This window comes from Heterodontus francisci, chromosome 8, assembly GCF_036365525.1.
Source record: "Heterodontus francisci isolate sHetFra1 chromosome 8, sHetFra1.hap1, whole genome shotgun sequence".
Classification (NCBI taxonomy): domain Eukaryota; kingdom Metazoa; phylum Chordata; class Chondrichthyes; order Heterodontiformes; family Heterodontidae; genus Heterodontus; species Heterodontus francisci.
Window position 1 is genome coordinate 130,231,382 of NC_090378.1, and position 22,564 is coordinate 130,253,945.

General features: G+C 49.0%; 1 protein-coding gene across 1 annotated transcript in view; it reads right to left on the reverse strand.

The window, feature by feature from the left end:
- Positions 1-22,564, reverse strand: part of tnr (tenascin R (restrictin, janusin)) — a 530,276-nt gene that overhangs the window by 425,869 nt on the left and 81,843 nt on the right. Inside the window, exons 4-5 of the mRNA XM_068038005.1 lie at positions 16,300-16,415; positions 15,214-15,364 (exon numbers count right to left, since the gene is read on the reverse strand). Coding sequence (XP_067894106.1) covers positions 15,214-15,364; positions 16,300-16,415 — 267 coding nt within the window. The remainder of the gene's footprint in view (positions 1-15,213; positions 15,365-16,299; positions 16,416-22,564) is intronic.

The following is a 22,564-nucleotide window of genomic DNA, read 5'->3' on the forward strand; positions in this document are numbered from 1 at the left end:
GTACCCCAGTGAGAGTCAGTATGTGTGGAACCCGTACCCCAGTGAGATGCAGTGTCAGTGGAACCCGTACCCTTGTGAGAGTCAACGACTGTGGAACCTGTACCCCAGTGAGAGTCAGTGTCTGTGGAACACATAGCACAGTGAGTGTCAGTGTGTGTGGAACCTGTACCCAAGTGAGAGTCAGTGTGTGTGGATTTGTACCCCAGTGACAGTCATTCTGTGTGGATCTGTATCCCAGTGAGTGTCAGTGTGTGGATCTGTATCCCAGTGAGAGTCAGTGTGTGTAGATCTGTACCCCAGTGAGTTTCAGAGTGTGTGGAGCTGTCCCCCAATGAGAGTCAGTGTGTGGATCTGTATCCCAGTGAGGCTCAGTGTGTGTAGATCTGTATCTCAGTGAGTGTCAGTGTGTGTGGAACCGTAGCCCAGTGAGAGTCAGTGTGTGGATCTGTATCCCAGTGAGAGGCAGTTTGTGTAGATCTTTATCCCAGTGAGAGTCAGTGTGTGTGGATCTGTATCCCAGCGAGGGTCGGTGTGTGTGGAACTGTATCCCAGTGACAGTCAGTGTGTGTCGATCTGTTCCCCAGTGAGAGCCAGAGTGTGTGGAGCTCTACCCCAGTGAGAGTCAGTGTGTGTGGATCTGTACCCCAGTGAGAGTCAGTGTGTGTCGATCTGTACCCCAGTGAGAGTCAGTGTGTGTCGATCTGTACCCCAGTGAGAGTCAGTGTGTGTCGATCTGTACCCCAGTGAGAGTCAGTGTGTGTGGAACTGTATCCCACTGAGAGTCAGTGTGTGGATCTGTATCGCAGTGAGAGTCAGTGTGTGTGGACTTGGATCCCAGTTAGGGTCAGTGTGTGGAACTGGATCCCAGTGAAAGTCAGTGTGTGTGGAACTGAACCCCAATGAGTGTCAGTGTATGTAGATCTGTACCCCAGTGAGTGTCAGTGTGTGTGGAACTGTACCCCAGTGAGAGTCAGTGTTTGGATCTGTATCGCAGTGAGAGTCAGTGTGTGGATCTGTATCTCAGTGAGAGTCAGTGTGTGTGGAACTGGATCCCAGTGAGGGACAGTGTGTGGAACTGGATCCCAGTGAGGGTCAGTGTGTGTAGATCTGTATCCCAGTGAGAGTCAGTGTGTGTGGATCTGTATCCCATTGAGAGTCAGTGTGTGTGGAACTGGATCCCAGTGAGGGTCAGTGTGTGTGGAACTGGATCCCACTGAGGGTCAGTGTGTGGAACTGTATCCCAGTGAGAGTCAGTGTGTGTGGAACTGGATCCCAGTGAGGGTCAGTGTGTGTGGAACTGGATCCCAGTGAGGGTCAGTGTGTGGATCTGTATCCCAGTGAGAGTCAGTTTGTGTGGAACTGGATCCCAGTGAGGTTCAGTGTGTGGAACTGCATCCCAGTGAGGGTCAGTGTGTGGAACTGTATCCCAGTGAGAATCAGTGTGTGTGGAACTGGATCCCAGTAAGGGTCAGTGTGTGGAACTGTATCCCAGTGAGAGTCAGTGTGTGTAGATCTGTATCCCAGTGAGAGTAAATGTGTGGATCTGTATCCCAGTGAGAGTCAGTGTGTGGAACTGGATCCCAGTGGGGGTCAGTGTGTGGAACTGTATCCCAGTGAGACTCAGTGTGTGTCGATCTGTATCCCAGTGAGGGTCAGTGTGTGGAACTGGATCCCAGTGACAGTCAGTGTGTGTGGATCTGTATCCCAGTGAGGGTCAGTGTGTGGAACTGGATCCCAGTGACAGTCAGTGTGTGTGGAACTGTATCCCAGTGACAGTCAGTGTGTGTCGATCTGTTCCCCACTGAGAGCCAGAGTGTGTGGTGCTCTACCCCAGTGAGAGTCAGTGTCTGTGGATCTGTACCCAGTGAGGGTCGGTGAGTGTGGAACTGTATCCCAGTGACAGTCAGTGTGTGTTGATCTGTACCCCAGTGAGAGACAGTGTGTGTGGATCTGTACCCAGTGAGGTTCGGTGTGTGTGGATCTGTAAACAGTGAGGGTCAGTGTTTGCGGATCTGTACCCCAGTGAGAGTCAGTTTTTGCGGATCTGTATCCCACTGAGAGTGAGTGTGTGTAGATCTGTCTCCCAGTGACAGTCAGTGTGTTTGGAACTGTATCCCAGTGAGAGTCAGTGTTTGCGGATCTGTACCCCAGTGAGAATCAGTGTGTTTGGAATTATACCCCAAACAGGGTCAGTGTGTGTGGATCTGTACCACAGTGTGGGTCAGTGTTTGTGGAGCTGTACCCCAGTGAGGGCCAGTGTGTGTGGAACTGCACCCCAGTGAGTGTCAGTGTGTGTGGAATTGTACCTCAGTGAGGGTCAGTGTCTGTGGAACTGTACCCCAGTGAGATTCAATGTGTGTGGAACTGTACCCCAGTGAGTGTCAATGTGTGTGAAACTCTACCCCATTGAGTGTCAGTGTGTGTGGAATTGATCCTTAGTGAGATTCAATGTGTGTGGATCTGAACCCCACTGAGAGTCAGTATGTGTGGAACTGTACCCCAGTGAGTGTCAGTGTCTGTGGAATTGTACCTCAGTGAGGGTCAGTGTCTGTTGAACTGTACCCCAGTGAAAGTCAGTGTGTGGATCTGTATCCCAGTGAGAGTCAGTGTTTGGATTTGTATCCCAGTGCGAGTCAGTGTGTGTGGAACTGTACCCCAGTGAGAGTCAGTGTCTGTGGAACCCGTACCCCAGTGAGAGTCAGTATGTGTGGAACCCGTACCCCAGTGAGATGCAGTGTCAGTGGAACCCGTACCCTTGTGAGAGTCAACGACTGTGGAACCTGTACCCCAGTGAGAGTCAGTGTCTGTGGAACACATAGCACAGTAAGTGTCAGTGTGTGTGGAACCTGTACCCAAGTGAGAGTCAGTGTGTTTGGAACTGTACCCCAAAGAGGGTCAGTGTGTGTTGAACTGTACACCAGTGAGAGTCAGTGTGTTTGGAACTGTACCCCAGTGAGGGTCGGTGTGTGTGGAACTGTATCCCAGTGACAGTCAGTGTGTGTGGATCTGTACCCAGTGAGGGTCGGTGTGTGTGGAACTGTATCCCAGTGACAGTCAGTGTGTGTTGATCTGTACCCCAGTGAGAGACAGTGTGTGTGGATCTGTACCCAGTGAGGTTCGGTGTGTGTGGATCTGTAAACAGTGAGGGTCAGTGTCTGCGGATCTGTACCCCAGTGAGAGTCAGTGTATGTGGATCTGTACCCAGTGAGGTTCGGTGTGTGTGGATCTGTATACAGTGAGAGTCAGTGTCTGCGGATCTGTACCCCAGTGAGAGTCAGTGTATGTGGATCTGTACCCAGTGAGGGTCAGTGTGTGTGGAGCTGTACCCCAGTGAGGGTCAGTGTGTTTGGAACTGTATCCCAGGGAGAGTCAGTGTTTGCGGATCTGTACCCCAGTGAGAATCAGTGTGTTTGGAACTATACCCCAAACAGGGTCAGTGTGTGTGGATCTGTACCCAGGGAGAGTCAGTGTGTGCAGATCTGTATCCCACTGAGAGTGAGTGTGTGTAGATCTGTCTCCCAGTGACAGTCAGTGTGTTTGGAACTGTATCCCACTGAGAGTCAGTGTATGTGGAGATGTACCCCAGTGAGAGTTAGTGTGAGTGGATCTGTACCCCAGTGAGGGTCGGTGTGTGTGGAACTGTATCCCAGTGACAGTCAGTGTGTGTGGATCTGTACCCCGTGAGGGTCGGTGTGTGTGGAACTGTATCCCAGTGAGAGTCAATGTGTGTGGTTCTGGATCCCAGTGAGAGTCAGTGTGTGTCGATCTATACCCCAGTGAGAGTCAGTGTGTGTGGATCTGCATCCCAGTGAGAGTCAGTGTGAGTGGAACTGGATCCCAGTGAGAGTCAGTGTATGCGGATCTGTACCCAGTAAGGGTCAGTGTGTGTGGAGCTGTACCCCAGTGAGGGTCAGTGTGTTTGGAACTGTATCCCAGGGAGAGTCAGTGTTTGCGGATCTGTATCCCAGTGAGAGTCAGTGTGAGTGGAACTGGATCCCAGTGAGAGTCAGTGTGTGTCGATCTGTATCCCAGTGAGAGTCAGTGTGTGTGGAACTGGATCCCAGTGAGAGTCAGTGTGTGTGGATCTGTATCCCAGTGAGAGTCAGTGTGTGTGGAACTGGATCCCAGTGAGAGTCAGTGTGTGTGGAACTGGATCCCAGTGAGAGTCAGTGTGTGTGGAACTGGATCCCAGTGAGACTCAGTGTGTGTGGATCTGGATCCCAGTGAGAGTCAGTGTGTGTGGAGCTGGATCCCAGTGAGAGTCAGTGTTTGTGGAACTGGATCCCAGTGAGGGTCAGTGTGTGTGGATCTGTATCCCAGTGAGGGTCAGTGTGTGGAACTGTATCCCGGTGAGAGTCAGTGTGTGGATCTGTATCCCAGTGAGTGTCAGTGTGTGGAACTGTATCCCAGTGAGAGTCAGTGTGTGGAACTGTATCCCAGTGAGAGTTAGTGTGTGGATCTGTATCCCAGTGAGAGTCAGTGTGTGGAACTGGATCCCAGTGAGAGTCAGTTTGTGGATCTGTACCCCAGTGAGAGTCAATGTGTGGAACTGGATCCCACTGAGAGTCAGTGTGTGGATCTGTATCCCAGTGAGAGTCAGTGTGTGGAACTGGATCCCAGTGAGAGTCAGTGTGTGGATCTGTATCCCAGTGAGAGTCAGTGTGTGGAACTGGATCCCAGTGAAAGTCAGTGTGTGTGGATCTGTATCCCAGTGAGTGTCAGTGTGTGGAACTGGATCCCAGTGAGAGTCAGTGTGTGGATCTGTATCCCAGTGAGAGTCAGTGTGTGGATCTGTATCCCAGTGAGAGTCAGTGTGTGGAACTGGATCCCAGTGAGAGTCAGTGTGTGGATCTGTATCCCAGTGAGAGTCAGTGTGTTTCGATCTGTATCCCAGTGAGAGTCAGTGTGTGGAACTGGATCCCAGTGAGAGTCAGTGTGTGTGGAACTGGATCCCAGTGAGAGTGAGTGTGTCGAACTGGATCCCAGTGAGGGTCAGTGTGTGTGGATCTGTATCCCAGTGAGGGTCAGTGTGTGGAACTGTATCCCAGTGAGAGTCAGTGTGTGGATCAGTATCCCAGTGAGGGTCAGTGTGTGTGGAACTGGTTCCCAGTGAGAGTCAGTGTGTGTGGATCTGGATCCCAGTGAGAGTCAGTGTGTGTGGAACTGGATCCCAGTGAGAGTCAGTGTGTGTCGATCTGTATCCCAGTGAGAGTCAGTGTGTGTGGAACTGGATACCAGTGAGAGTCAGTGTGTTTCGATCTGTACCCCAGTGAGATTCAGTGTGTGTGGAACTGGATCCCAGTGAGAGTCAGTGTGTGTCGATCTATACCCCAGTGAGAGTCAGTGTGTGTGGAACTGGATCCCAGTGAGGGGCAGTGTGTGTGGATCTGTATCCCAATGAGGGTCAGTGTGTGGAACTGGATCCCAGTGAGAGTCTGTGTGTGGATCTGTATCCCAGTGAGTGTCAGTGTGTGGAACTATATGCCAGTGAGAGTCAGTGTGTGGATCTGTATCCCAGTGAGAGTCAGTGTGTGGATCTGTATCCCAGTGAGAGTCAGTTTGTGGAACTGGATCCCAGTGAGAGTCAGTGTGTGGATCTGTATCCCAGTGAGAGTCAGTGTGTGGAACTGGATCCCAGTGAGAGTCAGTGTGTGTGGATCTGTATCCCAGTGAGTGTCAGTGTGTGGAACTGGATCCCAGTGAGAGTCAGTGTGTGGATCTGTATCCCAGTGAGAGTCAGTGTCTGGATCTGTATCCCAGTGAGAGTCAGTGTGTGGAACTGGATCCCAGTGAGAGTCAGTGTGTGGAACTGGATCCCAGTGAGAGTCAGTGTGTGGAACTGGATCCCAGTGAGAGTCAGTGTGTGTGGAACTGGATCCCAGTGAGAGTGAGTGTGTCGAACTGGATCCCAGTGAGGGTCAGTGTGTGTGGATCTGTATCCCAGTGAGGGTCAGTGTGTGGATCTGTATCCCAGTGAGAGTCAGTGTGTGGATCAGTATCCCAGTGAGGGTCAGTATGTGTGGAACTGGATCCCAGTGAGAGTCAGTGTGTGTGGATCTGTATCCCAGTGAGAGTCAGTGTGTGTGGAACTGGATAGTAGTGAGAGTCAGTGTGTTTCGATCTGTCCCCCAGTGAGATTCAGTGTGTGTGGATCTGTATCCCAGTGAGAGTCAGTGTGTGTGGAACTGGATCCCAGTGAGAGTCAGTGTGTGTCGATCTGTACCCCAGTGAGAGTCAGTGTGTGTGTCGATCTGTATCCCAGTGAGAGTTAGTGTATGTGGAACTGGATCCCAGTGAGAGTCAGTGTGTGTGGAACTGGATCCCAGTGAGAGTCAGTGTGTGTGGAACTGGATCCCAGTGAGAGTCAGTGTGTGTGGAACTGGATCCCAGTGAGAGTCAGTGTGTGGATCTGTATCCCAGTGAGAGTCAGTGTGTGTGGAACTGGATCCCAGTGAGAGTCAGTGTGTGTGGATCTGGATCCCAGTGAGAGTCAGTGTGTGGATCTGTATCCCAGTGAGAGTCAGTGTGTGTGGAACTGGATCCCAGTGAGGGTCAGTGTGTGTGGATCTGTATCCCAATGAGGGTCAGTGTGTGGAACTGTATCCCAGTGAGAGTCTGTGTGTGGATCTGTATCCCAGTGAGTGTCAGTGTGTGGAACTATATGCCAGTGAGAGTCAGTGTGTGGATCTGTATCCCAGTGAGAGTCAGTGTGTGGATCTGTATCCCAGTGAGAGTCAGTGTGTGGAACTGGATCCCAGTGAGAGTCAGTGTGTGGAACTGGATCCTAGTGAGAGTCAGTGTGTGGAACTGGATCCCAGTGAGATTCAGTGTGTGTGGATCTGTATCCCAGTGAGTGTCAGTGTGTGGAACTGGATCCCAGTGAGAGTCAGTGTGTGGATCTGTATCCCAGTGAGAGTCAGTGTCTGGATCTGTATCCCAGTGAGAGTCAGTGTGTGGAACTGGATCCCAGTGAGAGTCAGTGTGTGGATCTGTATCCCAGTGAGAGTCAGTGTGTGGAACTGGATCCCAGTGAGAGTCAGTGTGTGGATCTATATCCCAGTGAGAGTCAGTGTGTGGATCTGTATCCCAGTGAGAGTCAGTGTGTGGAACTGGATCCCAGTGAGAGTCAGTGTGTGGATCTATATCCCAGTGAGAGTCAGTGTGTGTGGATCTGTATCCCAGTGAGTGTCAGTGTGTGGAACTGGATCCCAGTGAGAGTCAGTGTGTGGATCTGTATCCCAGTGAGAGTCAGTGTCTGGATCTGTATCCCAGTGAGAGTCAGTGTGTGGAACTGGATCCCAGTGTGAGTCAGTGTTTCGATCTGTATCCCAGTGAGAGTCAGTGTGTGGATCTTTATCTGAGTGAGAGTCAGTGTGTGGAACTGGATCCCAGTGAGAGTCAGTGTGTGGATCTGTATCCCAGTGAGAGTCAGTATGTGGAACTGGATCCCAGTGAGAGTCAGTGTGTGGATCTGTATCCCAGTGACAGTCAGTGTGTGTCGATCTGTATCCCAGTGAGAGTCAGTGTGTGGATCTGTATCCCAGTGAGAGTCAGTGTGTGGAACTGGATCCCAGTGAGAGTCAGTGTGTGTCGATCTGTACCCCAGTGAGAGTCAGTGTGTGTGGATCTGTATCCCAGTGAGAGTCAGTGTGTGGATCTGTATCCCAGTGAGAGTCAGTGTGTGTGGAACTGGATCCCAGTGAGAGTCAGTGTGTGTGGAACTGGATCCCAGTGAGAGTCAGTGTGTGTGGAACTGGATCCCAGTGAGACAAGTGTGTGTGGAACTGGATCCCAGTGAGAGTCAGTGTGTGTGGATCTGGATCCCAGTGAGAGTCAGTGTGTGGATCTGTATCCCAGTGAGAGTCAGTGTGTGTGGAACTGGATCCCAGTGAGAGTCAGTGTGTGTGGAACTGGATCCCAGTGAGAGTCAGTGTGTGTGGAACTGGATCCCAGTGAGAGTCAGTGTGTGGATCTGTATCCCAGTGAGAGTCAGTGTGTGGATCTGTATCCCAGTGAGAGTCAGTGTGTGTGGAACTGGATCCCAGTGAGAGTCAGTGTGTGGAACTGGATCCCAGTGAGAGTCAGTGTGTGGATCTGTATCCCAGTGAGAGTCAGTGTGTGTGGAACTGGATCCCAGTGAGAGTCAGTGTGTGTGGATCTGGATCCCAGTGAGAGTCAGTGTGTGTGGATCTGTATCCCAGTGAGAGTCAGTGTGTGTGGAACTGGATACCAGTGAGAGTCAGTGTGTGTCGATCTGTTCCCCAGTGAGAGTCAGTGTGTGTGGATCTGTATCCCAGTGAGAGTTAGTGTATGTGGAACTGGATCCCAGTGAGAGTCAGTGTGTGTGGAACTGGATCCCAGTGAGAGTCAGTGTGTGTGGATCTGGATCCCAGTGAGAGTCAGTGTGTGGATCTGCATCCCAGTGAGAGTCAGTGTGTGTGGAACTGGATCCCAGTGAGAGTCAGTGTGTGGATCTGTATCCCAGTGAGAGTCAGTGTGTGGATCTGTATCCCAGTGAGAGTCAGTGTGTGTGGATCTGGATCCCAGTGAGAGTCAGTGTGTGGATCTGTATCCCAGTGAGAGTCAGTGTGTGTGGAACTGGATCCCAGTGAGGGTCAGTGTGTGTGGAACTGGATCCCAGTGAGAGTCAGTGTGTGTGGATCTGTATCCCAGTGAGAGTCAGTGTGTGGATCTGTATCTGAGTGAGAGTCAGTGTGTGGATCTGTATCCCAGTGAGAGTCAGTGTGTGTGGAACTGGATCCCAGTGAGAGTCAGTGTGTGTGGATCTGGATCCCAGTGAGAGTCAGTGTGTGGAACTGGATCCCAGTGAGAGTCAGTGTGTGGATCTGTATCCCAGTGAGAGTCAGTGTGTGGAACTGGATCCCAGTGAGAGTCAGTGTGTGTCGATCTGTACCCCAGTGAGAGTCAGTGTGTGTGGATCTGTATCCCAGTGAGAGTTAGTGTATGTGGAACTGGATCCCAGTGAGAGTCAGTGTGTGTGGAACTGGATCCCAGTGAGAGTCAGTGTGTGTGGATCTGGATCCCAGTGAGAGTCAGTGTGTGGATCTGCATCCCAGTGAGAGTCAGTGTGTGTGGAACTGGATCCCAGTGAGAGTCAGTGTGTGGATCTGTATCCCAGTGAGAGTCAGTGTGTGGATCTGTACCCCAGTGAGAGTCAGTGTGTGTGGATCTGGATCCCAGTGAGAGTCAGTGTGTGGATCTGTATCCCAGTGAGAGTCAGTGTGTGTGGAACTGGATCCCAGTGAGGGTCAGTGTGTGTGGAACTGGATCCCAGTGAGAGTCAGTGTGTGTGGATCTGTATCCCAGTGAGAGTCAGTGTGTGGATCTGTATCTGAGTGAGAGTCAGTGTGTGGATCTGTATCCCAGTGAGAGTCAGTGTGTGTGGAACTGGATCCCAGTGAGAGTCAGTGTGTGTGGATCTGGATCCCAGTGAGAGTCAGTGTGTGGAACTGGATCCCAGTGAGAGTGAGTGTGTGGATCTGTATCCCAGTGAGAGTCAGTGTGTGGAACTGGAACCCAGTGAGAGTCAGTGTGTGGATCTGTATCCCAGTGAGAGTCAGTGTGTGTCGATCTGTATCCCAGTGAGATTCAGTGTGTGGATCTGTATCCCAGTGAGAGTCAGTGTGTGGAACTGGATCCCAGTGAGAGTCAGTGTGTGGAACTGGATCCCAGTGAGAGTCAGTGTGTGGATCTGTATCCCAGTGAGAGTCAGTGTGTGGATCTGTATCCCAGTGAGAGTCAGTGTGTGGAACTGGATCCCAGTGAGAGTCAGTGTGTGTGGAACTGGATCCCAGTGAGAGTGAGTGTGTCGAACTGGATCCCAGTGAGGGTCAGTGTGTGTGGATCTGTATCCCAGGGAGGGTCAGTGTGTGGAACTGTATCCCAGTGAGAGTCAGTGTGTGGATCAGTATCCCAGTGAGGGTCAGTGTGTGTGGAACTGGATCCCAGTGAGAGTCAGTGTGTGTGGATCTGGATCCCAGTGAGAGTCAGTGTGTGGATCAGTATCCCAGTGAGGGTCAGTGTGTGTGGAACTGGATCCCAGTGAGAGTCAGTGTGTGTGGATCTGGATCCCAGTGAGAGTCAGTGTGTTTCGATCTGTACCCCAGTGAGATTCAGTGTGTTTGGATCTGTATCCCAGTGAGAGTCAGTGTGTGTGGAACTGGATCCCAGTGAGAGTCAGTGTGTGTCGATCTGTACCCCAGTGAGAGTCAGTGTGTGTGGAACTGGATCCCAGTGAGAGTCAGTGTGTGGATCTGTATCCCTGTGAGAGTCAGTGTGTGTGGAACTGGATCCCAGTGAGAGTCAGTGTGTGTGGATCTGGATCCCAGTGAGAGTCAGTGTGTGGATCTGTATCCCAGTGAGAGTCAGTGTGTGTGGAACTGGATCCCAGTGAGAGTCAGTGTGTGTGGATCTGTATCCCAGTGAGAGTCAGTGTGTGGATCTGTATCTGAGTGAGAGTCAGTGTGTGGATCTGTATCCCAGTGAGAGTCAGTGTGTGTGGAACTGGATCCCAGTGAGAGTCAGTGTGTGTGGATCTGGATCCCAGTGAGAGTCAGTGTGTGGAACTGGATCCCAGTGAGAGTGAGTGTGTGGATCTGTATCCCAGTGAGAGTCAGTGTGTGGAACTGGAACCCAGTGAGAGTCAGTGTGTGGATCTGTATCCCAGTGAGAGTCAGTGTGTGTCGATCTGTATCCCAGTGAGATTCAGTGTGTGGATCTGTATCCCAGTGAGAGTCAGTGTGTGGAACTGGATCCCAGTGAGAGTCAGTGTGTGGAACTGGATCCCAGTGAGAGTCAGTGTGTGGATCTGTATCCCAGTGAGAGTCAGTGTGTGGAACTGGATCCCAGTGAGAGTCAGTGTGTGTGGAACTGGATCCCAGTGAGAGTGAGTGTGTCGAACTGGATCCCAGTGAGGGTCAGTGTGTGTGGATCTGTATCCCAGGGAGGGTCAGTGTGTGGAACTGTATCCCAGTGAGAGTCAGTGTGTGGATCAGTATCCCAGTGAGGGTCAGTGTGTGTGGAACTGGATCCCAGTGAGAGTCAGTGTGTGTGGATCTGGATCCCAGTGAGAGTCAGTGTGTGGATCAGTATCCCAGTGAGGGTCAGTGTGTGTGGAACTGGATCCCAGTGAGAGTCAGTGTGTGTGGATCTGGATCCCAGTGAGAGTCAGTGTGTTTCGATCTGTACCCCAGTGAGATTCAGTGTGTTTGGATCTGTATCCCAGTGAGAGTCAGTGTGTGTGGAACTGGATCCCAGTGAGAGTCAGTGTGTGTCGATCTGTACCCCAGTGAGAGTCAGTGTGTGTGGAACTGGATCCCAGTGAGAGTCAGTGTGTGGATCTGTATCCCTGTGAGAGTCAGTGTGTGTGGAACTGGATCCCAGTGAGAGTCAGTGTGTGTGGATCTGGATCCCAGTGAGAGTCAGTGTGTGGATCTGTATCCCAGTGAGAGTCAGTGTGTGTGGAACTGGATCCCAGTGAGGGTCAGTGTGTGTGGATCTGTATCCCAATGAGGGTCAGTGTGTGGAACTGTATCCCAGTGAGAGTCTGTGTGTGGATCTGTATCCCAGTGAGTGTCAGTGTGTGGAACTATATGCCAGTGAGAGTCAGTGTGTGGATCTGTATCCCAGTGAGAGTCAGTGTGTGGATCTGTATCCCAGTGAGAGTCAGTGTGTGGAACTGGATCCCAGTGAGAGTCAGTGTGTGGAACTGGATCCCAGTGAGAGTCAGTGTGTGTGGATCTGTATCCCAGTGAGTGTCAGTGTGTGGAACTGGATCCCAGTGAGAGTCAGTGTGTGGATCTGTATCCCAGTGAGAGTCAGTGTCTGGATCTGTATCCCAGTGAGAGTCAGTGTGTGGAACTGGATCCCAGTGAGAGTCAGTGTGTGGATCTGTATCCCAGTGAGAGTCAGTGTGTGGAACTGGATCCCAGTGAGAGTCAGTGTGTGGATCTGTATCCCAGTGAGAGTCAGTGTTTGGATCTGTATCCCAGTGAGAGTCAGTGTGTGGAACTGGATCCCAGTGAGAGTCAGTGTGTGGATCTATATCCCAGTGAGAGTCAGTGTGTGTGGATCTGTATCCCAGTGAGTGTCAGTGTGTGGAACTGGATCCCAGTGAGAGTCAGTGTGTGGATCTGTATCCCAGTGAGAGTCAGTGTCTGGATCTGTATCCCAGTGAGAGTCAGTGTGTAGATCTGTATCCCAGTGAGAGTCAGTGTGTGGATCTGTATCCCAGTGAGAGTCAGTGTCTGGATCTGTATCCCAGTGAGAGTCAGTGTGTAGATCTGTATCCCAGTGAGAGTCAGTGTGTGGATCTGTATCCCAGTGAGAGTCAGTGTCTGGATCTGTATCCCAGTGAGAGTCAGTGTGTGGATCTATATCCCAGTGAGAGTCAGTGTGTGTGGATCTGTATCCCAGTGAGAGTCAGTGTGTGGAACTGGATCCCAGTGAGAGTCAGTGTGTGGATCTGTATCCCAGTGAGAGTCAGTATGTGGAACTGGATCCCAGTGAGAGTCAGTGTGTGGATCTGTATCCCAGTGAGAGTCAGTGTGTGTCGATCTGTATCCCAGTGAGAGTCAGTGTGTGGAACTGGATCCCAGTGAGAGTCAGTGTGTGTCGATCTGTACCCCAGTGAGAGTCAGTGTGTGTGGATCTGTATCCCAGTGAGAGTTAGTGTGTGTGGAACTGGATCCCAGTGAGACAAGTGTGTGTGGAACTGGATCCCAGTGAGAGTCAGTGTGTGTGGATCTGGATCCCAGTGAGAGTCAGTGTGTGGTTCTGTATCCCAGTGAGAGTCAGTGTGTGTGGAACTGGATCCCAGTGAGAGTCAGTGTGTGTGGAACTGGATCCCAGTGAGAGTCAGTGTGTGTGGAACTGGATCCCAGTGAGAGTCAGTGTGTGGATCTGTATCCCAGTGAGAGTCACTGTGTGTGGAACTGGATCCCAGTGAGAGTCAGTGTGTGGAACTGGATCCCAGTGAGAGTCAGTGTGTGGATCTGTATCCCAGTGAGGGTCAGTGTGCGTGGAACTGGATCCCAGTGAGAGTCAGTGTGTGTGGATCTGGATCCCAGTGAGAGTCAGTGTGTGTCGATCTGTACCCCAGTGAGAGTCAGTGTGTGTGGATCTGTATCCCAGTGAGAGTCAGTGTGTGTGGAACTGGATCCCAGTGAGAGTCAGTGTGTGTCGATCTGTACCCCAGTGAGAGTCAGTGTGTGTGGAACTGGATCCCAGTGAGAGTCAGTGTGTGTGGAACTGGATCCCAGTGAGAGTCAGTGTGTGTGGATCTGGATCCCAGTGAGAGTCAGTGTGTGGATCTGCATCCCAGTGAGAGTCAGTGTGTGTGGAACTGGATCCCAGTGAGAGTCAGTGTGTGTGGAACTGGATCCCAGTGAGAGTCAGTGTGTGTGGAACTGGATCCCAGTGAGAGTCAGTGTGTGTGGATCTTGATCCCAGTGAGAGTCAGTGTGTGGATCTGTATCCCAGTGAGAGTCAGTGTGTGTGGAACTGGATCCCAGTGAGGGTCAGTGTGTGTGGAACTGGATCCCAGTGAGAGTCAGTGTGTGTGGATCTGTATCCCAGTGAGAGTCAGTGTGTGGATCTGTATCCCAGTGAGAGTCAGTGTGTGTGGAACTGGATCCCAGTGAGAGTCAGTGTGTGTGGATCTGTATCCCAGTGAGAGTCAGTGTGTGGATCTGTATCTGAGTGAGAGTCAGTGTGTGGAACTGGATCCCAGTGAGAGTCAGTGTGTGGATCTGTATCCCAGTGAGAGTCAGTGTGTGGAACTGGATCCCAGTGAGAGTCAGTGTGTGGATCTGTATCCCAGTGAGAGTCAGTGTGTGTCGATCTGTATCCCAGTGAGAGTCAGTGTGTGGATCTGTATCCCAGTGAGAGTCAGTGTGTGGAACTGGATCCCAGTGAGAGTCAGCGTGTGTGGAACTGGATCCCAGTGAGAGTCAGTGTGTGGAACTGGATCCCAGTGAGGGTCAGTGTGTGTGGATCTGTATCCCAGTGAGGGTCAGTGTGTGGAACTGTATCCCAGTGAGAGTTAGTGTATGTGGAACTGGATCCCAGTGAGAGTCAGTGTGTGTGGAACTGGATCCCAGTGAGAGTCAGTGTGTGTGTGTATCTGGATCCCAGTGAGAGTCAGTGTGTGGATCTGTATCCCAGTGAGAGTCAGTGTGTGTGGAACTGGATCCCAGTGAGAGTCAGTGTGTGTGGAATTGGATCCCAGTGAGAGTCAGTGTGTGTGGATCTGGATCCCAGTGAGAGTCAGTGTGTGTGGATCTGTATCCCAGAGAGAGTCAGTGTGTGGATCTGTATCCCAGTGAGAGTCAGTGTGTGTGGAACTGGATCCCAGTGAGAGTCAGTGTGTGTGGATCTGGATCCCAGTGAGAGTCAGTGTGTGTGGATCTGTATCCCAGAGAGAGTCAGTGTGTGGATCTGTATCCCAGTGAGAGTCAGTGTGTGTGGAACTGGATCCCAGTGAGAGTCAGTGTGTGGAACTGGATCCCAGTGAGGGTCAGTGTGTGTGGATCTGTATCCCAGTGAGAGTCAGTGTGTGGATCTGTATCTGAGTGAGAGTCAGTGTGTGGAACTGGATCCCAGTGAGAGTCAGTGTGTGGATCTGTATCCCAGTGAGAGTCAGTGTGTGGAACTGGATCCCAGTGAGAGTCAGTGTGTGGATCTGTATCCCAGTGAGAGTCAGTGTGTGTCGATCTGTATCCCAGTGAGAGTCAGTGTGTGGATCTGTATCCCAGTGAGAGTCAGTGTGTGGAACTGGATCCCAGTGAGAGTCAGTGTGTGTGGCTCTGTATCCCAGTGAGAGTCAGTGTGTGGAACTGGATCCCAGTGAGAGTCAGTGTGTGGAACTGGATCCCAGTGAGTGTCAGTGTGTGTGGATCTGTATCCCAGTGAGAGTCAGTGTGTGGAACTGGATCCCAGTGAGAGTCAGTGTGTGGATCTGTATCCCAGTGAGAGTCAGTGTGTGTGGAACTGGATCCCAGTGAGAGTCAGTGTGTGTGGATCTGTATCCCAGTGAGAGTCAGTGTGTGGATCTGTATCCCAGTGAGAGTCAGTGTGTGGATCTGTATCCCAGTGAGAGTCAGTGTGTGGATCTGTACTCCAATGAGAGTCGATGCTTTTGCTGTCCTCATCCCTTGATGAATGAATCAATGTAATAATGATGCTTGAACTCACAGGTTGATACAGTTGCTGTTGCTGGTGAGCTCCTGCTCTGCTCTTTGAGTGCAACCAAGTTCACTGTGTAATTCTCACCAGGCCTCAAGTCTGACTGGTTAAAAGATGTGACAGCACTGGGAAGTTGCACTATCGTCCCTCCTTCATTGCTCTGAAACACAGACAGCAATCACATTACACAGGGTCAGAGAGAATGTTCAGGAATTGAGGGAGGAGAGACAGTGGAGGGGATTGCAGAGGGAGAGAGGGGAGTTGCAGATGGGGGAAAGTGGTGGGAGGGGGCAGAAGGCAGGGCTGGGATTTGAATGAAAGCATGAGAGATCGGAAGGGGGAGATCTGAGGGGGGAGGGCAGGGCAAGTGTGGAGGAGAGCAGAGAGAGGGGAGGGAATATAGGGAGAGGAGAGAGAGAAGGGAGAGAGAGAGAGAGGGCAGTGATAGAATGAAGCAAGAATAAGGGAGAAAGAGAGACAGATAGACAGAGAGAGAGGAGAGAGGGAGACAGAGAGATTAGAGAGGGGCGATAGAAAAGGAGAGTGGAGAGAGAGGGGCTAGAAAGAGCGAGTGAGTGAGCGTAGAGAGGCAAGAGAGAGGGGAAAAGCAGAGATACAGAGAGAAAGTGGGAAGAGAAAGGAGAGGGAGTGCAGGGAAAGGGAGAGAGAGAAGGGAAAGAGGGGACAAAGACAGAGATGGAGAGAGGGAAGAGAGAAAGTCAGAGAGATTGAGAGAGGGAGAGATGGTGAGAGAGTTTGGAATCATCAATGAGTACTTTATAATGATGGCCACCAGTTTTATACTCCCAAACAAGTGGAAACATCTTCTCTAAGTCTATGCTATTAAGCAGTTTAAAGATATTTCTCTCAGGCAGCCACTCAGCCTTCTATTTTCTCGCCCCAGCCCGTTCAATCGGTATACATGCAGAGTCTTCTGGCTCATGATAGCATGTTGAGGCAAAAGGATGGTGGGTTTAAATTGGGTGCTCTGCACCCAGTGTAGTAGTAGTGGTAGGTGGGCTAAGTAATGGAGTAGTCTGATGGGCCTGAGCCTAATGATACTGAGCTGCGAGGGTGTGCGTATTGGGGGCTTACCTGTGCAATGAAACTGATCTCCCAGCCATCAAACAGGAAGTGGAATGGTTCCCACTGCACCTCAACTGCTGTCTCAGATTTGGATTTGAAGTGAAGGCCTTCAGGGGTGGACAGATCTGTGGAGAGATGGCCCGAGTTAGTGACGGCCAGCCGAGAAGATGGACCTTTGGAATTTCCAGCACGCAGCTCTTGTTCAAACCATTCATGGATATTAACCATTGTGACTGCTCCAAAGAAAAGGTGAGCATTTCTACAGAACCATTCATCACCTGAGGATGTCCCAAAGTGCTTCACAGTCACTGAGGTAACTTGGTAATGTAATCATTACTGCAATGAAGTAAATGCAGCAGGAACTTCGGCACAGCAAGACCCCACCAACAGCAATTAGACATTGACCTATTTTTTGTTGACATATTTTGATGTTGCTCAGGGAGTGCTGCACCATCGGAGAGTCAGTACTGAGGGAGTGCTGCACTGTCAGTGGGTCAGTACTGAAGGAGTGCAGCACCATTGGAGGGTCAGCATTGAGGGAGAGCAGCACCATCGGAGGGTCAGTACTGAGGGAGTGCTGCATCATCGGAGGGTCAGCACTGAGGGAGTGCTGCACCATCGGAGGGTCAGCACTGAGGGAGTGCTGCACCATCGGAGGGTCAGCACTGAGGGAGTGCTGCATCATCGGAGGGTCAGTACTGAGGGAGTGCTGCATCATCGGAGGGTCAGCACTGAGGGAGTGCTGCATCATCGGAGGGTCAGTACTGAGGGAGTGCTGCACCATCGGAGGGTCAGTACTGAGGGAGAAAATTGATTATGTAAGTAAATTGGCAAGAAATATACAAACAAACAGCAAGAGCTTCTCCAGGTATATAAAAAGAGAGTAGCTAAAGTGAGCGTGGAACCCTTGGAGATGCAACAGGAGAATTGATAACTGGGAACAGGGAAATGGCAGATAATTTAAACCAATATTTTGTATCGGTCTTCAAGTTGGAGGACACTATAAATATCCCACAGATATCAGATAAGCAAGGAGCTACTGGGAGGAAAGATCTTGTAACAACAGTCTCCATCACAAAGGACAAAGTATAAAACAAACTAAAGGCAGACAAGTCACCAGGACCTGATGGCCTACACCACAGGGTTTGAAAGGAAGTGGCTGCAGAGACAGTGGAGGCATAAAATCAGGAAATGCTGGAAATACTCAGCAGGTCAGGCAGCATCTGTGGAGAGAGAAGCAGAGTTAACGTTTCAGGTCAGTGACCCTTCATCAGAACTAATCTGAAACGTTAACTCTGCTTCTCTCTCCACAGATGCTGCCAGATCTGCTGAGTATTTCTAGCATTTCTTGTTTTTATTTCAGATTTCCAGCATCTGCTGTATTTTGCTTTTAATTGAGATAGCGGAGGTATTGGTCGAAATATTCTAGAACTCACTGGATTCTGGGAGGGTCCCAGTGGATTGGAAAATCACTAATGTGTCGCCCCTGTTCAAGAAGGGAGGGAGACAAAAAGCAGGAAACTATAGGCCAGTCAGCCTAACATCGGTCGTTGGGAAAATGCTACAGTCCATTATGAAGGAAGAAATAGCAGGACATTTAGAAAAGCTTAACGTAATCAAACAGAGTCAACATGATTTTGTAAAAGGGAAATCATGTTTGATAAATTTGCTAGAGTTCTTTGAGGATATAACAAGCAGAGTGGATAAAGAGGAACCGGTAGATGCAGTGTATTTGGATTTCCAGAAGGCATTCGATAAGGTGCCACATAAAAGATTATTGCACAAAATAGGAGCTCACGGTATTTGGGGTAATGTATTGGGATGGATTGAGGATTGGTTAACTCACAGAAGACACAGTCGGGATTAATGGGCCTTTTTCAGGTTGGAAAGACGTAACTAGTGGAGTGGCACAAGGATCAGTCCTAGGGCCTCAATTATTTACGATGTATATTAATGACTTGGAGGAGGGGGCAGAGTGTAATATATCCAAATTTGCTGATGATATAAAAATAGGTGGGAGGGCATGTTGTGATGAGGACATAAGGAATTCACAAGGGGATATAGATAGGTTGAGTGAATGGGCAAAAACTTGGCAGATGGAGTTTAATGTAGGAAAGTGTGAGGTCATGCACTTTGGTAGAAGAATCAAAAGGCAGACTATTATTTAAATGGAGAGAGACTCCAAAAAAGTGCAGCACAGAGGGATCTGGGTGTTCTTGCACATGAAACACAAAGTTAGCATGCAGGTGCAGCAAGTAATTAATAAGGCAAATGGAATTTTGGCCTTTATTGCTACGGGGTTGGAGTTTAAAAATAGGGAAGTCCTGTTACAACTGTACAGGGTGTTGGTAAGGCCGCATCTGGAGTACTGTGTACAGTTTTGGACCACGTATCTAAGAAAGGATATACTGACATTGGAGGCAGTTCAAAAGAGATTCACTAGGCTGATTCCTGGGATGAAGGGGTTGACTTATCAATAACGGCTAAACAGGTTAGGCCTTTATTCATTCGAGTTTAGAAGAATGAGGGGTGACCTTATTGAAATGTACAAGATTCTGAGGGGACTTGACAGGGTTGAGAAGATGTTTCCACTAGTGGGGGAATCTTGAACTAGGGGACATAGTTACAGAATATGGGGACACTCATTTAAAACTGAGATGCGAAGGAATTTCTTCTCTCACAGGGTAGTGAATGTCTGGAATTCTCTACCTCAGAGTTGTGGAGGCTAGATCACTGAACGTATTTAAAGAGGAGGTAGATAGATTTTTGAAATATCGGGGAGGTGAGGGCTATGAGGAGCTGGCACGAAAGAGGAGTTGAGGTCTGGGGCAGATCAGCCATGATCTTATTGAATGGCGGGGCAGGCTTGAGGGGCCGAATGGCCTACTCCTGCTCCTATTTCTTATGTTCTTATGGAAGAGGCACAGTTGGGTGATGTCATGGAAGTGGTCTTAGTAATGAAGCAGATCTGTAGTCAGAAGCTTATATGTGAGACAGAGATTGAGAAGAATCTGGTTCAGCCTCAGAGTGCTGCCTGGGAGAGGGATGGAGTTGGTAGTTAGGGAATGGAGTTTGTGGTGGAAACAAGACAATGACTTCAGTCTTCCTAACATTCAGTCAGAGAAAACCAAAGTTGTTGGTAGCATTCGAATGTTGCACCTGAAGCTGGTATTGAGCCACAACTGCACCATTTTCCAGGTGCAAACTGAGAGGAAATTCTAGGCCCTGGTTGGATCCCATGGGACTGAAAACCATGAATGGAATTCTGTGTCAAACAAGGATTTCCCAAGGCTCCATTATTCTCCGTTTACATGACAAAGAAATCATAAATCTCCTAATCATAACGGAAATGTGATTTTGTTTAAAACTGTCATGTTTCAGCAACAAAAACAAACACAAACACAACAACAACTTGCATATCTACAGTATGTTCAAGGCAGTAAAATGTCTCAAGATACTTCACAGAAGCATATTCAAACACAATTTAACACCAAGAAATTTAAGGGGATATTAGGGCCAATAAACAAACGCTTGGTCAAAGAGGCAAATTTTAAGGGGAAGTCTAAAGGGAGGAGAGAGGAAGAGAGGCAGAGAGGTGCAGGGAGGGAATTGCAGAGCTTAAGGCCTAGAAGAGATGGTGGTATAGTGGTAATGTTGCTGAATTACTAATCTAGAGGCCCAGCCTAATTCCTTGGAGACCTGGGTTCAAATCCCACCATGGCAGCAGGTGAAATTTAACAAATAAAAATCTAGAATTGAAAGCTAGTCTCAGTAATGGTGCCAAGAAACTATCAATTGTCTTAAAAACCCATCTGGTTCACTAATGTCCTTTAGGGAAGGAAATCTGCTGTCCTTACCTGACTCCAGACCCACAGCAAAGTGGTTGACTTTTAACTGCCCTCTGAAATGACCGAGGAGGCCACTCAGTTGTCCAGGCAATTCGGGATGGGAAACAAATGCTGCCAGCAACACTCACATCCCATGAAAAAATAGAAAAAGACAGCAGAAGACATAGCAACCAATAGGAGAGCAACTAAAATCGGGGATGCTCAAGAGTGCAGGGATCTCAGAGGTATATGGGGCTGGAGGAGATACAGAGATAGTGAGGGACCAGGCCAGACAATGAATTGAAAACAAGGGTGAGAAATTGAAAATCAAGGTATTGCTTGACTGGAAACCAATGAAAGTCAGGAAGTACAGTTGCGCAAAATCAGGCATTCGGGCAATCACATGGAAGATTGCAAATGAATAAACATACAAACATTTGGAAGAGTGTAGTCATAGATCATACAAAAATACAGGAGAGAGCAGTCAGAGAACACAGAAACACTGAGGACAGTGCAGTCATACAACATCAAACATACAGGAGAGTGCAGTCATACAACATCAAACATACAGGAGAGTGCAGTCATCAAACACACAAATATACAGGAGAGTGCAGTCATACAACATCAAACATACAGGAGAGTACAGTCATACAACATCAAACATACAGGAGAGTACAGTCATACAACATCAAACTTACAGGAGAGTGCAGTCATCAAACACACAAATATACAGGAGAGTGCAGTCATACGACATCAAACATACAGGAGAGTACAGTCATACAATATCAAACATACAAGAGAGTACAGTCATACAACATCAAACATACAGGAGAGTGCAGTCATCAAACACACAAATATACAGGAGAGTGCAGTCATACAACATCAAACATACAGGAGAGTGCAGTCATACAACATCAAACATACAGGAGAGTGCAGTCATACAACATCAAACATACAGGAGAGTGCAGTCATACAACATCAAACATACAGGAGAGTGCAGTCATACAACATCAAACATACAGGAGACTGCAGTCATAGAACACACAAATATACAGGAGAGTGCAGTCACACAACATCAAACATACAGGAGAATGCAGTCATACAACATCAAACATACAGGAGAGTGCAGTCATACAACATGAAACATACAGGAGAGTGCAGTCATACAACATCAAACATACAGGAGAGTGCAGTCATACAACATCAAACATACAGGAGAGTGCAGTCATACAACATCAAACATACAGGAGAGTGCAGTCATACAACATCAAACATACAGGAGAGTGCAGTCATACAACATCAAACATACAGGAGAGTGCAGTCATACAACATCAAACATACAGGAGACTGCAGTCATAGAACACACAAATATACAGGAGAGTGCAGTCATACAACATCAAACATACAGGAGAGTGCAGTCATACAACATTAAACATACAGGAGAGTACAGTCATACAACATCAAACATACAGGAGACTGCAGTCATAGAACACACAAATATACAGGAGAGTGCAGTCACACAACATCAAACATACAGGAGAATGCAGTCATACAACATCAAACATACAGGAGAGTGCAGTCATACAACATCAAACATACAGGAGAGTGCAGTCATACAACATCAAACATACAGGAGACTGCAGTCATAGAACACACAAATATACAGGAGAGTGCAGTCATACAACATCAAACATACAGGAGAGTGCAGTCATGCAACATCAAACATACAGGAGAGTACAGTCATACAACATCAAACATACAGGAGAGTGCAGTCATACAACATCAAACATACAGGAGAGTGCAGTCATACAACAGCAAACATACAGGAGAGTGCAGTCATACAACATCAAACATACAGGAGAGTGCAGTCATACAACATCAAACATACAGGAGAGTGCAGTCATAGAACACACAAACATACAGGAGAGTGCAGTCATACAACATCAAACATACAGGAGAGTGCAGTCATACAACATCAAACATACAGGAGAGTGCAGTCATAGAACACACAAACATACAGGAGAGTGCAGTCATACAACATCAAACATACAGGAGAGTGCAGTCATGCAACATCAAACATACAGGAGAGTACAGTCATACAACATCAAACATACAGGAGAGTGCAGTCATACAACATCAAACATACAGGAGAGTGCAGTCATACAACAGCAAACATACAGGAGAGTGCAGTCATACAACATGAAACATACAGGAGAGTGCAGTCATACAACATCAAACATACAGGAGAGTGCAGTCATACAACATCAAACAGACAGGAGAGTACAGTCATACAACATCAAACATACAGGAGAGTGCAGTCATACAACATCAAACATACAGGAGAGTGCAGTCATACAACATCAAACATACAGGAGAGTGCAGTCATACAACATCAAACATACAGGAGACTGCAGTCATAGAACACACAAATATACAGGAGAGTGCAG